Source organism: Kockovaella imperatae (genome assembly GCF_002102565.1).
Source record: "Kockovaella imperatae strain NRRL Y-17943 chromosome Unknown BD324scaffold_2, whole genome shotgun sequence".
Taxonomy (NCBI): domain Eukaryota; kingdom Fungi; phylum Basidiomycota; class Tremellomycetes; order Tremellales; family Cuniculitremaceae; genus Kockovaella; species Kockovaella imperatae.
Window position 1 is genome coordinate 1,805,807 of NW_019028942.1, and position 13,980 is coordinate 1,819,786.

The following is a 13,980-nucleotide window of genomic DNA, read 5'->3' on the forward strand; positions in this document are numbered from 1 at the left end:
GTGAGATGCTCGTTGCGAGATAGATCCAGTGGCCGACGAGCGGGTGACTCGAGCTGGTGCAGCGTCGGAAGGACCAGACAAAGTGCGAGGCATGGCCCTGTTAATTGACTAGGGGCCGAATGAAGAGGTATAGAGGCGTTCGAAGCAACCAATAGTGGAGCAAAGAGTTGAGCACTACACCCAAGCTTGAGGGCCACAATTCCAATGACCAGTAGTGATTCTGCTGACTTCCAGCAGCCCTTTTCTCACTTGGTCGTCACGCTATAAGGGCTTGCTGCTCGTGTCGAGCTTGAGGACAAAGGACAAAGCAAGTCGCCAATAGACGTCGCGCAGCTCATCGCCCTTGAGAATCTTGACACGTGTCGCGGAGATCAGTGGGTATCTCCGAAAAGATTGGTAGCGCGTATGGGACGCGAGATATGCATGCTACATTGAATCGACGGACAGATCTAATCTTTCACTTTACTCTCGTCCGGTTTGATACTTGGTGTTGAAGCAGCAGGTCCACTTGTTGACGAAGCGGACGGAGCGCTCGTAGTCGGAGCTGATGTGGCGCCTCCGCCTCCGCTGCCAGCAGCAGCAGCAGCAGCTGGCGTCGGTCCACTGGCCAACCTGGCATCTAAGGCTTTGAGCGCCAATGCGCGTCTTCTCTCTGCTTCTGCACGGGCTGATCCAGGTCCAGGTAACATGGCATAGGATGATGAACTTTGAGCGTCGTCCCAAGCGGGAACGAGCTTGAATCGGGTGGCTAATGAGAAGACGAGATTGCCCAATTTGGCGATATACGGTCTGAGCGGTTCATCAGTCCATGGGTATTGAAAGACATTCGGTAGAATCATAGACACTTACCTAACGGGAGGCGGGAACCAGTACTGGAACGCGAAAGTCTCACTACGATCTCCACGCGAGAGACCATCCTCTGACAATTTGTAGAATCGAAGATAGACCCAAGCGACGAAGAATCCAAATTGAACGAGCATGTAAGGGGAAGGTCCAAGCAGGAAGACGAGGACGTTGGAGATGAGGAGGTAGATACCGGGAAGGGTCTGAGACGCCAAATCAGCAATTGAGACTTATTCAGGAGGACAACGATTTGGACACACCTTGACCCGCACTTTGAACTGCCCAAAGAGCTGTAGCTGGTGTTCCGGAGCGAGCTGAGTAAAAGCCACCAGGAACCCAACTTGAAGCGCCGTCATACCGTGATACGGGACGCCGTACCTGCGAAAGACCCGTGAGCTGTTGTTGTTGGAGAGCAAGATATTCACCACACTCACAAGGAATAATTCTCATCTTGTAGGACGAAATAAGTCAACCAGCTGAAACCAAAGGCGATGACATTGGATGCAAAGATGGTCACGAGGACGAATCGGACAAGTTCACGACCTCCCCAGATGCGCTCGAGATACCGTGCTGCGAGTAGGAGTGATACAGAGGACATGACGAGCTAGGCAAGGGGATCAGTGTGTGTCAGAGGTAGATGCGGTAGATGGAAGAGAATGGAGGAGTAGGTACAAGCGCTAGAATGTCGACCCATCAGATCGTGTCGTGTCGAAGACTGATACTCGGTATCTCGAGGGCTCATCTGAGCGCGACGAACCCGCCGACATGTCAGGATTTTATGCCAGGCGTAATTATTGGTATACCTCTCGTCCGTTCAACGCGCAGAGTAGCCAACGCTACCATGTCGACAACAACTGATTCGCTCGTGAACCCTCGCTCCACTCACCTCGACTATACTCAATTCCACAAATCCACTTGTCACCAACACCCAAGGAAATTTCCAGCTCGTCCCTGGAACCAGGACCAACCAATTAAGATACACTCTCCAGGGTAATCCATGATGCGGTGATTCGATTCTTGACCCCACAGCCGTATTCTCTTCAATGAGGTTCGTCAAGAATATCCCAGCCAAAGTCGTGATGACAAGTGTGAGCGTCAATATGCGCGTTGCGAAAGGAATAGAGTGGAGAAATGGGAGGAATGACACTGCTGGCATGGTGAGAGCGAGTGATTCGAGGGGTCGCAGTCAGCTCGAAGAAGATAGTCTCAGAGGGTACTCTGCCCTCGTTGCTGCTGCTGCTGCTGCTGCTGCTGCCGTGGTGATCGTGGTCGTCGCTGTCGTTGACGTGAAAGTAACTTGCTCGCTGTTCCGCTGCTGCTTGCTGCTGCTGCTGCTGCTAGCTTGTTGAATTTCCGAAAGTGGCACTTTTCTGGGATGGGTGTGGAAATCTTTTTGATTGGGATATGTTGTTGTTGATGTTGTCGTTGCATTCTCTCTCTCTCATTCGGGTGGATATCACACTCGTACAGATCCCCTAGCCGCGAGCACATAGCAGTGGACAGGAGGAGATTACGCACAGGAAGCGGATTCGGATTGCTGCGCGCGACCGTTCACCCCCCGCTCTCTCCTTTGTCGGCCAATATATCGCGACGCGAGAATCCTTGGAGTGGATACGCCACTGGATTCTGTAGGGCGTTCAGGTCGCTCGTCTTGGCCTCTCTTGGTATGACCTGATGAGCCATACTGCAATCTGGGACATGGCGAACGATCCGAAACTCACGTCTGTGGACTTTGATCCAGCGACGTATGATCCGACACGAGATGTGGATGAAGATGAAGAGGAGGACATCGGTGTCCTCGGACCAAAGTGTGAACTCTCAAGTGTAGAGATCAATATCTTGATATACCTCGTGAGTCAGGGCGCTTTGACACATGGGCTCGTTTGAGCGTGTCCACTCGCTGATGCTTCACTCTTGCCCTGCTCTGGTACAGTACCTTGTCGAATCGAACCTCTCACATACTGCCTTTGCCCTCTTATCCGAGTCTCAACTCGCATCCACTTCCCTCTTCCGATACTTTAATCCTCATTATCCTTCGCCTTCAGCACCTATCAACTCCAAAGGCAAAGGCGTCGCTACAAATGGTACGCCAGGTCCGAGCAAATCACCTACCGATTCGCTGTTCGGAAAATCAGATAGGAGGATACCTCGAGGTGAACTCATTAGAAAATTGTGGAAAGCGATCCGATGGGAAGCTGTTGAACGACATGTCCAGCCTAACGGAGTGAGCTTGCAGTCTCCACATAACGAGGATGAAGCTGACAACATTGTAGGATCCGTATCCGAACCAATGTCCCAACCCATTTCATCTCCTCATCCCTCATGTTTGCCCATCTTCATACGCTTCATCTGCGAGTAATCCTCCGCTTCCTCTCCCTTCCGCTCTCACTCTGTCTCCGCTCCCCTCGAAAGCGCCCGAGCCATTCCCTCCGCTGCCAGAGGACGAAGAGGATGATCAACAAGCCATCGCTGGACCTTCATCGAGCAAATCCAAGCAGGAGGAAGGAGCTAGCAGTGTGAAAGGAGGTAAACGGAAGATTCGACGTCTATCCATAGGCTCAGAGAGGAACGACGAGTCGACACGGTCTGCCAGTCCGGCTGTCCCGCCTCCATCGGGTGCGAAGAAGGATAAGAAGAGAGTTCGTGTGAGTGAGGGAAGCGAGGTGGAGTCGCTTCGAGCGACAAGAGGTCGAAACGGGAAAGAATTCACATACGATGGGATGGACGTAGGTGGCAGCCCTCGCAGGATTGACGTCGAAATTGATTTTGGAAAGCGCCAAACGAACGGGACGAAACGTCCATCCAGCAAGAAATCGACATCTCGGATTCATTCGCCGGATAAGCGGAATCGATCACGGCGGAACGGATCTGTGCAAGCAGATGAAGAGATGGACGTGGATGGGGAGGACAAGGTAAAGAATGCAGTGAAGAAGCAAGGACCATTATGGTTGAGTCAGGAGGATATCAGCGTCCATACAGATCATCGGGATATGGTGAGTTATAGCCCTTGATCCTCCGTGAGGAGGGAATCTGACCTCGAGTAGGTCACAGCGCTTGCTTGGAACCCTCGCAATCTCGACGTCCTAGCTACCGGCTCAGGCGACGGATCAGGGAGAATGTGGGATTTCCACAGTGATGCTGAGCCTCGACCACGAACCCTCAGCAATCCACAAAAATCGCTCGTCCTGTCTCACAAGTCGATCGATGCGGGAAGGAAGAGCGTGACGTGTCTGGCATGGCATCCGGACGGAACAGTTGTAGCGACGGGTGAGAATTCGTTGCTCATCATCTGAGCTCTTGACTAATCTATGTTTAGGTTCTCAAGATGGTGTCGGTCGCCTGTTTACGCCCTCGGGTCACCTTCAAGGGATCATGTCCTATGGCCGTGGCATCATCAATGCACTCAAATTCTCACCTTCAGGATCCACCATCCTCGTCGCCAAGACTGATTTCACAGTCTGTCTATTCCTCGTTGGCAACAATTACAACCAAGATATGAAAGCATCCTTTGAATCTCATACGAAAGAAGTCAACGATATCGATTGGCTGGACGATCACGTATTCGCAAGTGGTGGAAACGATCATACCATTTTCGTCTTCCGCACGAACGATCGCAGGCCAAGATACACTCTCAAAGGACATACCGACGACGTGACGAAAATCGCTTGGTCCCCTGTTGCCAAAGATGGACAAGCGGATTCGACCGATCGGCTACTGGCAAGTGTATCGGACGATGGTAATTGTATGATCTGGAAACTGCCAGCGTATCCTGAAGACAGAGGCACGAGTTCTCGGTCCATTTCACCCGTGAAGCCTAGTGCCAGTGCGAGAGACGGCAAGGAAGGCAAAGAAGACGATGACTACTTCGCGGGAAACGCAAGTCTACCAGGGATCGATCACTGTATACAGAAATTGGTCGTCGTGGCGAACAGCGAGAACAGACGGATGGATACGTTACAGTGGAGTCCGAGTTGCAAAGAGGGAAGGATGATCCTCGCTGCGTGAGTGGATACCTGTGGCAGATGGTGTGACACAATGGCTGATAATGGCCCGCAGAGGAGGCCAAGACTCTACTGTCAAGCTGTTCAATGCTCTCACTGGAGAATGCCTACATACTTTGAACGGCTTTGAGTCAGGAACAGGAAGCATCGCATTTTCACCTCTCGCTCAAGGGCTGATCGCCGTCGGCGGCTGGGATGGCAGATTGGGGATCTACAATGTTGGGGTGGGTTGGAGTGGTCCTGATTGCCAGGGTCGTTTGCTGACCCTATGTCGCAGTCTGGAGTTCTCGTGAAAGAGTACGAGATAGAAGAAGATCCGGGCAGGCAATCATCGAGAGAGAAGCCAATGATGGTAAGCTATTGTGGCCTCGACGGAGTTCCCATGGCTGACGCGATGTAGCTCACCATGGCGTGGCGGGAAGACGGGGATCAGCTCGCAGTGGGACTATACAACAAGACGTTGATGACCGTCAACGTTGGAGACCTGGGTCAGGCGAATATTGAGGAATAAGGGACAGCAAGCAGGAACAGTCTCAACGTGGGGCCGCCTGTGCATATCTGTGGACATTGACTGTTGGGGGGATTATGGGTTATAGCTGAGCCACAGCTCCCTTGTACATTAGTGAATGGCAGAAGCAAACAGTGAATAGTGAGGAGCAGGTAGTGAATCAGAAGTGAAGAGGATTTGAGCCCATGCAAAGTGTCTTGAAGTGATATGTACGTCGCGGACACGACTAGCTGCAACTGCCGGATCATGAAATCTTCTCTAGGATGTACGCAGACACACTGGTACTGGGTTCGTAGACTATCCTCTCGCCTGAACCATCCTTGATCGTCCGTTGTCCACTCGTCTCGCGAAGGCTGCGCTTGGCGATAACCTTCCAGCCCTGCCTCGGCGGGTCAGAAGTCCCAGATATAGACATGTCTCCAGCAGAACCTCCTCGGTGAAGATGCTGGAATCGTGTCGTCGAGTACGACACACAAATCCACTTGCCTCCCCTTCTCACGACTGTTAACAGATTCCGACAAAGCACTTCGATAGGTTCTACCGTCCTCGTTGCCCCATCTCCCATCTTCTCAAGCGTCGAATGTCCACAGGATATGGCATCGGCTGTCGACTTGTCAGTGACCAAGTCCCATCCTTCGTCCGGACTGATTGATACCAGTTGTTCTGGGTCCAACACATCGCATTGTTGGAATTCAGCATCATCATCATCATCATCATCATCATCATCATCATCACCAGGCCGATCAGGCCTTTGTAATTCGACATAGTCCACGTCGAGGACTCTGATACCCGGCGCGTCGGCCATGCCATACGTCAGAGCCAGACGTTCCTTGATGGCCCTTTGGACCTCGTTCCCTAGGGACGAGGTTCCACATCCCAGATGCAGGATTTGGATCGTTCTTCTCGAGCTCGATGACGAGGAGGGAGACGATGTCGGCAGATGATCCAGGATCAAGGGGATGATCTCGTCACTCTCCACCAACCATTCAAACTCTGATTCGTGCTTGAATCGAGTGGACCAATAGACCTGACTTGAGAAATCGGGTGGATCATTCGATGACATGAGTGGGGAGTGAGTGAGTGGGAACGTTGAAACAAGTTTCGATAATCGATGGTAGCACTGTATGTGTATGTATGTCTCTGTCATGGAACGCATACATAGGCCATACAGCTGGCACACCACAGCTGTCCATCCCATCCAGACTTGTATGCATACACTGTCCCATCCTCGACCAACTGCCCATGGGCGACTGCTGCCACTCAAACTGCATTGATCGCGTTGAATGACCATCCCTTTGATGCTCAGGTTCATCAACCCAAACAAAGGTCTGTCTGATGTGTTGTTTGACCATCCTTCACTGGAGCATCGTCCATATCACGATAGCCTCACAGCAGACTCATGACTCCAGGACAACGACCACCATCACCAACCTACCCACCCACCTACGTGACTGTCTTTCCAGCGATACTCCGGTTTTGATTTTCTTTTCTTTTGGGAGACACCATAGGCGATATCATGTCATTTCAACCGTTGGATTTTGTCATTCAGCCTCCTGCTGCTTCTCACCGTTCAACTCTGCCTTGTCAGCCCATACCACCCTATCAGCAGGCTGACTGGGTGTCAGAGGTGCAGCAGACTGGCCACATCGCACCTGCCTCGACCACTTCAACGCCTACTCCTCTTGAAGCACTCCCTCAACCCATCCACAAGATGCCCCGTCGCAAAGGTCAGTCATCAGCCAATCGAGGAGGCAAGCGCAAGGCTGGTCCCAAGGCGCGCTCACGGCCCGCGCCAAAGCTCACCATTCGAGTCCCTGCGCTTCCTACGCTCCCAGTGGCTAAAACCTCTCATCCACCGCCTGCATCCACCTCCACCACCGACACGACCACGACGCCCGACGTCGCCACGCCCAGTAGCTCAATCACCCAGCCCCCATCCCGAAGCAAGAAATCCAAGCATCCGATCGAGTATGACATTCCTAGCGTCCCGCTCCAACTTAAGAACACGCGAGGATCTCTCTTACCTGCTCCACCAGGATCCAAGCTCGAAGTGAACGAACTGTTGATTCTCCACCCACCTCAACTGGGACCCGATTCCAACGCGATCCCCATCAACCAGTACACTGCCGCCGCGTCTGCCGGAACGATCACTCGGATCGAAGGGAATCCAGGAGACAAGTACAAAAGCAGATTCGAAATGTACACGTGTCGACTGTGTTCCAAGACGTATGACGGGAAGAACGCTCGAAGTGTTGCGAGACGCCATCTCCAAGACAAACATGGGGTACCACTGGCCTTGCAAAAGAGACGGAGCAGGTGGGACTATGGTGATTTGATCAGTGAGCGAGTCAGATCGCGTGCAAGTGGGCGTAGCTGATAGCATTCGCAGAGCCGGAACGTCCCAAGACGGCTGAAGCCAAAGTCAAATTGCTCGTGTCGAAGCGTCAATGGGCGATTAAGAGTCGGTAAGTTGTCGACCGCTTCATTCCTTCCAACGCCTTGTGCTCGTCAGCTCACGCCACTCCAGCAACCAGACACGTCTCGAACGCACCTTTGCGACCTTTCTGGTTCAGTTCGGGCCCAACGGACTGCTCACACCGTGTGGTCTTCGACTCATCGCTCCAGGTATGAGAGGTCATCTGTCCCCTGCCATCAGGTGCAAGCTCTACCCGGATGGCAATCTCGGCTGGAATCAGATGCCATCGGATCTCGTGCAAGGTATCATGGCTCTTCGAGAATCAGAAGGAAGGATTGACAAGTATGAAGATGAGATCGAAGCTGCTCGAGAGGAAGATCGAAACAAGGGTATTCAATCAGCGTCCAATCGGAAAGTCGGATCGTCACGTCAATCTGCACGATCCCATCCTCAACCATCGTTCCACCCTCCAGCTTATCGTCAAGGCTACGCGTCCTTCTTTGGACCTGGTGAAGAAGGCGAACCTGAGCTTGACATGGATCTCCATGATCCCTGGTACGCTGCTGCCACACACGTCGATGAAGATGCTCTCCAAGCCGCCATTGCTCAGCATTACGACGCAATCGATCCGTCTGTGTCGAATGACTTCCATCAGTCTCAGCACCCGACATCGAGCATGATCCATGGATATCCCGAATTCAAATTCGCCGATCAGTCCCAAATAGGTCAATGGGGTTACGCCGATGAAGACGATGCAATCGACTCGGAGTTAGAAGAGTCAGACGAGGAGGACGAAATGTCGGACCAAGCTCCGTTGGCTCCAGCTCCGCCGAACGAGCCATTCTGGCCGCCACCTGGTCCGCCCTCTGATCTCTACTACCCTCCTCAATTGCCGTATCTGCCGTACAGCTTCACTTCTGCCACTCTGGCGCAACTGGATTTCGTCCACGGTCAGGTATATCCGCCTCATCAGCATGCTCAATTCGGTCAATTCGGCCAACAGCATCAGCAGGCTCAACACGCTCAGCTTGCTGCGACTCGATTGGAGTACCACCCGTCTCAGCGGCGTCTGGTGGAAGAAGAGGTGGAAAATCCTGTCATGGAGAGTCCTGACACATCGATGGAAATCGAGCAGGATATCAGCCACATCCAGGCGCCAGTCGAAGAGGTCGCCGCTGAATCACTTCTCGACCTTCAGTCGACTCCCGCCAAGACTGATCCAGACTATATTCCGAGCTCCATCCTTCGACACGTCTCCAACGACACGCCTCAAGGACCTTCGCCTCTGAAACACTCCCTAACGGATCCTGCGATCCTTCAGTCCCTGCAACCTCGAAAGGGCCCCCACCGATCAGAGTCTGATACCAAACTTGTCTTCACTTCCACTCTCCTTCAACCTCGTCTGCTTGATGCGCCGGAGATCAAGGAGATGCCTAATCGCCCTCGACCTCTTCGTGCCATGTCCCTCATCTCTAAGCCGGACCTGGGGCACACGTCTCGATCCTTGTCATTCACCTCGGATAACCTCGACGACGACCCTTTCGCTATGCCATCTATGCACGCTCCATCCAAGAAGCGCCGATCGACCATCGCTTCGCCGAGTCTCAGTATCAAGAAGAAGAGGGAGGAAGGGTCTACGTTGTCGAGGTCGAATTCAACCCATAGCCTTCTTCGGGAGGGTACGGCCGAATCCAGCGAAGGATCTGAAGAGTCCAACAACTGCCTAGCGGGTATCGAAGGAGCGAGCGCCGAACCATCAGGTCATCATGATCACCTCAACCTCGACACGATCGGATCCCCCCCATCACGGGGCCCCCTCACCAGCCTAAATCGCAACTTTGCGACGTGCATCACGCCCGCTCGATCGCTCAGATCTCCTGTCCGACCTGGATCTCTCAAAGCTCCAGTATCCATTTCTCGCGTTCAATGGCTATTCAGCTCACCGGGAAATGGCGAGACAGCCGCGACTTTGGGTCTGGTCCCGAATTGGCTTGGGGGCGGAGGAGGATTCGGCACGCCAGGATTAAATGGATTGGTCAGTGCTGAGACGCCCGTAGAGAAGGTGCGATCGAGGGCTAGGGTCGAAGAGCTCGATGCTGTGGTCGAATGAACCGCATCACATCGCTCGTGAGCTTGGATGAAAGCCAGAAGACAAAAAGAAAGAAAGAACAGGAGGTCAGATTTAGCGCTCCTTTTGGCTCTTTCACGCGTGTGACTTTTCTTTTGGTGAGATTTGGTGGCACTTTGAAGTCCCCCCTTGTAGCATAATTCTCTGATCATATCAACGATTACAACCCGACTGTAGATACCCTAATACCCCTTGACTCTGCTCCAACGATTCCTCATCTTTAGGTGCATCCTAGTAGCTTGTGTCATGACATTTATATGCAATACCTAGTAACCAATTCTGATGGGCGATTTAATGGTGGTGGGGTAACGATTGTGGCGGTGACCAACCTGACACATCCTCTCATCGCCATCATCATGTGACGGGATTCCGTTCACTCTTTCCTCCCCGTTTTGACTCGTGTTCCCCTTTCCTGACCTAGTATGAATACCTGAAATCTTCATTTTGAAGATCTGTCATATCCGCAAAAGCCTGAAGGTGCATCACCTCGATCCCAGTTCTCAGACCCCTCTTGGTATTTCGCCTGACGAGGATCATCCGCATGATGAGGACATCAACTATGAAGACGACGTAAAGCCCCAAGTGGATGTATAGCGAGTCGTAGTAACTCGGTGCCCAGGCGCGCTGGAAGATTTGAGGTCCGAGAGCGTTGCCTGCGGCCCAGGTGATGACTACAGGCGTCCGTCAGCGAGGCAGGGTGAAGCTGGACCAGCGGCAGAATCGTGCGGCTGATTGGCATCCACGATGCAAGTTGTACGGGCGGCGGGGAGAGCGGAGCGGCTGGGTAACAGCGGTATTCAAGATGGAGGGATTGAGTGAGGAAGGGGTTGATGGGTGAGATGGTTCGCATAGCCTTGCTCGCTTCGCCCCGCTCGGTGCTGGCGCCGCGCCAATTCACAAAACAAACTGGCGAAATGACCAGCCCGGGATCGACATAATCAGCTGCAATTGTATCTTGGACCCCAGTCTCCGTTTTCAAATGCGCAGGATCATCTCCCAGTCTCTTGACTTGTTCGTCGTGTACCGTCTCGGGATCTTTGGTATCGTCGCGGTTCATGCTTGCGGTGTGAGCCCAGTCAGTCAAGTTACGTCTTCAGGGAAGGTGGTCAAGCACGCCCGCAGCTCAAACTCTCATGTGTGCTTATATGCATGGCATCGTTACGCCGCTCGAACCTTGGCGGGCCTGCTGATCCGCCCTGTCGTCCATGTGTACAGGTGTCACACCCGAACTTTCGTTACAGAGTTCTGACCCGTCATGTCGGCGGCCCGTACGAACCCGGTGTGCATCGTATATCCGAGGGAGATCCTCACAAGTTTCACTCAACATTGCGCTGTATCGCGCTAGAGTGGTCAAAGTGAGCGGCGGAGAACAGATGGGGCGTTTAATGAAAGAAATAAGTTTGGGACTAGCCCCGACTAGCCCTCGAGCTCCGTATCTTGCCCCCACTCTTCGTGATGCAGAGAGGCGAGGCATCGAGTGGCTGTGGCGGCGACACGTGAATAGCCGCTTCAATGGTCTGCGTAATGGCAGGATGACGCTAGAGACGCCGTCTGCGCCGACAATGTTCGGGACTGGCAAACATGCGCGGAGAAGCTTCGGGTCAAGGAGGTCTGCACGTCGCCGTGTCAACAGCCCGATGATCCGTGTTCATTTACAGGTGGAGCTCATTTCCGTCGGAGACCCGTTCGCCGCTTGACCATGTTGTATCACCGACCGGGTAGACCTGAGCGAAACGAGGAGACCCAGGTGGAATTTCGATGCATGACCCTCATGGACTGAAGCACTTCCCTACTGATCAGAGCTCCACCCCGAGCAGATCCTTGATCTCGACCTTGTCACCGGTCCTAAAGCTCTCATTGGCAGCGAGTCCGACGGCCATGGCGAGGGCTCCGTCAATCTGGTTCGCGGAGAGTCGGGCAACGGCAGTAGAGGAAGGTTGAGCACCTGGTCGAGGCCCAAAGATTTGGTCAAGCATAGCTTCGTCTCCTCCACCTGCAGCATTTCATGAGCGTTTGCGCAATTCATCGGATACCGAGAAGACTCACCGTGTCCGCCTTTACCCTCTTCAAACGGTACATCTACAGGCTGCTTCCACAGTTCTTGAAGGGTGATCTTCTTGTGCCCTTCCTGCGGTAGAGCATTTTCACCGTGCACCACACCCTCGCTCTTGCCTCCTGCACCGGAGTCAGACATTGGTACAGAGCAATAGCTTTATGATTGCGCTCACCTTTGCTTTGTGGCACCCGGTAAGCCGACTCAACAACCTCGAGCTCCAGTCGACCCTTGTCTCCATTGAACATGACGCGGTATCCTTCCCATGGCTAGTCTCTGTCAGCGTCTGCGCAACAGGAATATGGCCGACTAACAGAATAAGCGGTCAAGTGATAAGTCATGGTTGCGCCAGTATTGTACTTGACGAGCACAGCCATATCATCTTCGATCGTGATATCATCCGCGAAGACGTTCATGTCTCTATGGTAATTGTCTGAGTTGTCATCAGCATTTCATCCTGTTTTATATGCAAAGACTCGCCGACGTGCTCTGCATCCGCGTACAGGGTCTTGAGATCCGCCTGGTCCTCTAGATGAATCGCAAATGGATCATTCTCCGCTTCTTTGCTATCTCTCGCTCGGTAGTAGTCCTTCGCCCAGCCTGATTTCTTGCCATTCTCGGACCCGTAGAAGGCTAAGGACCCCATACCAAAGACAGTCTTCGGCTTGGCATTGATCCAAAAGTTGACAAGATCGAACTGAGGACGATCATTAGCAAGCCTGCCTCGAAGATGATGCGAGGACTCACATGGTGAGAGGACTTGTGGACCATGAGACCTATGTCTGTGTCAGTACATGACGATCTGTTTTTTAGAGGTGACCCACCGCCCGATTTGTCCTTGTACCTGTGCCATCGTCTGAAGTAGTCTGCACCGTGGACTGTGTCCTATCGTAGGTAAGCGAGTTGCTTTTCAGCTTCAACGCTTTTCTCACCAGGAGCCACTCAAAGTGGACGGACTTGACATTTCCAATCTTGCCAGAAGCGATGACTTCCTCAACTTTCCAATGAACAGGGTTGTATCGATAGTTGAAAAGGACTGTATCGTGTTAGCACATAGCAAGCTTTGAGGTGCCGACGTACCCTGCAAAGATCCATTAGTCTCATCAACGGTCTTGAGGATTCGCTGGCATTTCTCGACGCTCCTGCGGTACGTCAGCACTCCGCTTCGTATACGTCCAATACAGGTGTTGTGAAGAGACGCTCACGTTGTCATCGGCTTCTCTGTCAAGACTCTGATACCAGCCTTCAAAGCAGGCACGATGTACAGGTCGTGAGTCGCATCGACGGTGGTGACGACAAGCACGTCGAGCTTGCACTCGTCGATCATCTTTTGAAAGTCATCCTGAGCTTCGTCAGCGTTCATCTCCACTGGTCCAGCCCAATTAGGACGATGTATATCATGATGATGCGCCACTCACCGCATGATACGTCTTCGCCTCTGGCTGTCCCAATTCCTTCAACAACCCTTGATGGACCTTGATTCGCTCAGAGTTGAGATCACATAGCGCGACGATGGTCGAGTCAGGTCTATCAGCCACCGCTCGAGTATACATCTGAGCCCATCAACGCATGCCTTTCATCGACCTTCGCGGCACCTCCACACTATGGTGGAGGTGCGTGGAGGTGCAGGTGGACGGATCCAAACTCACTCTAGCTCGATGACCGGTTCCAACGACGCCTACGCGCCCTCCGACTTGGGTCGTGCCGACCTTGCCAGACATGATGGGAATCTACTGGTTAAAAGCTGGTAAGAGTCTGATGATGCAAAGGTCCAGATGATACCTCGTACACCTGTTGGAAACCGTTCGGTCAAAATGGTGGATTGTTCCGCCGGCGCCGGTTGAAGTCGTTCGGATGTTGGGTCATTGTCGGCCCGCCGGCCCGGTTCTGGAATGTCGCCGATTGGGAGATCTTACAGCGTCATGGATCACTGGCCTTGGCAGACCATGGCCAGCGTTCTGGATGTCGAGCATGGCTGGATAGGAGCTGTCTATAAGTATCTGGGCTAGTCATGAACAGACGGAGATCAGT

At 52.9% G+C, this 13,980-nt stretch overlaps 6 protein-coding genes across 6 annotated transcripts; 2 read left to right on the forward strand and 4 right to left on the reverse strand.

Moving 5' to 3' along the window:
- Positions 1 to 403: 403 nt before the first annotated feature.
- BD324DRAFT_617190 (eukaryotic integral membrane protein-domain-containing protein) lies at positions 404 to 2,141 on the reverse strand. Its single transcript, XM_022014893.1, has 5 exons — positions 1,730 to 2,141; positions 1,278 to 1,447; positions 1,104 to 1,221; positions 850 to 1,046; positions 404 to 789 (listed from the first exon to the last, which is right to left on the reverse strand). Exons 1-5 carry the CDS (start codon positions 1,997 to 1,999, stop codon positions 450 to 452), a joined length of 1,095 nt encoding a protein of 364 aa, XP_021874073.1. The 5' UTR covers positions 2,000 to 2,141; the 3' UTR covers positions 404 to 449.
- Positions 2,114 to 5,531, forward strand: BD324DRAFT_617192 (WD40-repeat-containing domain protein). The gene is made up of 9 exons (XM_022014894.1): positions 2,114 to 2,694; positions 2,777 to 3,067; positions 3,117 to 3,569; positions 3,618 to 3,836; positions 3,888 to 4,110; positions 4,160 to 4,844; positions 4,900 to 5,068; positions 5,122 to 5,196; positions 5,245 to 5,531. Exons 1-9 carry the CDS (start codon positions 2,518 to 2,520, stop codon positions 5,353 to 5,355), a joined length of 2,403 nt encoding a protein of 800 aa, XP_021874074.1. The 5' UTR covers positions 2,114 to 2,517; the 3' UTR covers positions 5,356 to 5,531.
- BD324DRAFT_617195 (hypothetical protein) lies at positions 5,532 to 6,072 on the reverse strand. The gene is made up of 2 exons (XM_022014895.1): positions 6,008 to 6,072; positions 5,532 to 5,955 (listed from the first exon to the last, which is right to left on the reverse strand). Exons 1-2 carry the CDS (start codon positions 6,033 to 6,035, stop codon positions 5,597 to 5,599), a joined length of 387 nt encoding a protein of 128 aa, XP_021874075.1. The 5' UTR covers positions 6,036 to 6,072; the 3' UTR covers positions 5,532 to 5,596.
- Positions 6,073 to 6,868: 796 nt separating this feature from the next.
- On the forward strand, positions 6,869 to 9,878 carry BD324DRAFT_648877 (hypothetical protein; the record flags this gene model as incomplete). The annotated part of the gene is made up of 3 exons (XM_022017900.1): positions 6,869 to 7,691; positions 7,742 to 7,817; positions 7,880 to 9,878. The coding sequence occupies 3 exons, from the start codon at positions 6,869 to 6,871 to the stop codon at positions 9,876 to 9,878; spliced, it is 2,898 nt and encodes a 965-aa protein (XP_021874076.1).
- Positions 9,879 to 10,076: 198 nt separating this feature from the next.
- Positions 10,077 to 11,062, reverse strand: BD324DRAFT_617198 (hypothetical protein; the record flags this gene model as incomplete). The annotated part of the gene is made up of 1 exon (XM_022014896.1): positions 10,077 to 11,062. A coding segment is annotated over exon 1 (500 nt), but the record flags the coding sequence as incomplete, so codon positions are not given.
- A 576-nt stretch (positions 11,063 to 11,638) lies between these two features.
- BD324DRAFT_617200 (putative oxidoreductase) lies at positions 11,639 to 13,752 on the reverse strand. The gene is made up of 12 exons (XM_022014897.1): positions 13,599 to 13,752; positions 13,368 to 13,502; positions 13,155 to 13,291; positions 13,030 to 13,091; positions 12,882 to 12,985; positions 12,774 to 12,834; positions 12,697 to 12,725; positions 12,430 to 12,646; positions 12,264 to 12,382; positions 12,125 to 12,218; positions 11,943 to 12,071; positions 11,639 to 11,889 (listed from the first exon to the last, which is right to left on the reverse strand). The coding sequence occupies exons 1-12, from the start codon at positions 13,668 to 13,670 to the stop codon at positions 11,693 to 11,695; spliced, it is 1,356 nt and encodes a 451-aa protein (XP_021874078.1). The 5' UTR covers positions 13,671 to 13,752; the 3' UTR covers positions 11,639 to 11,692.
- Positions 13,753 to 13,980: the final 228 nt, after the last annotated feature.

Coding starts and splice junctions, on each gene's coding strand:
- BD324DRAFT_617190 (XM_022014893.1), bottom strand. CDS start 1,999: ATGCCAGCAGTGTCATTCCTCCCATTTCTCCACTCTATTCCTTTCGCA. Junction 1,222..1,277: donor CAAGATGAGAATTATTCCTT/GTGAGTGTGGTG, acceptor GGTCTTTCGCAG/GTACGGCGTCCCGTATCACG. Junction 790..849: donor TGGTTCCCGCCTCCCGTTAG/GTAAGTGTCTAT, acceptor TGAACCGCTCAG/ACCGTATATCGCCAAATTGG.
- BD324DRAFT_617192 (XM_022014894.1), top strand. CDS start 2,518: ATGAGCCATACTGCAATCTGGGACATGGCGAACGATCCGAAACTCACG. Junction 3,570..3,617: donor TCACATACGATGGGATGGAC/GTAGGTGGCAGC, acceptor GATTTTGGAAAG/CGCCAAACGAACGGGACGAA. Junction 3,837..3,887: donor ATACAGATCATCGGGATATG/GTGAGTTATAGC, acceptor GACCTCGAGTAG/GTCACAGCGCTTGCTTGGAA.
- BD324DRAFT_617195 (XM_022014895.1), bottom strand. CDS start 6,035: ATGCGATGTGTTGGACCCAGAACAACTG. Junction 5,956..6,007: donor TGTTGGACCCAGAACAACTG/GTATCAATCAGT, acceptor ACAAGTCGACAG/CCGATGCCATATCCTGTGGA.
- BD324DRAFT_617200 (XM_022014897.1), bottom strand. CDS start 13,670: ATGTCTGGCAAGGTCGGCACGACCCAAGTCGGAGGGCGCGTAGGCGTC. Junction 12,835..12,881: donor TCCACTTTGAGTGGCTCCTG/GTGAGAAAAGCG, acceptor TACCTACGATAG/GACACAGTCCACGGTGCAGA. Junction 12,383..12,429: donor CGCGGATGCAGAGCACGTCG/GCGAGTCTTTGC, acceptor ATGACAACTCAG/ACAATTACCATAGAGACATG.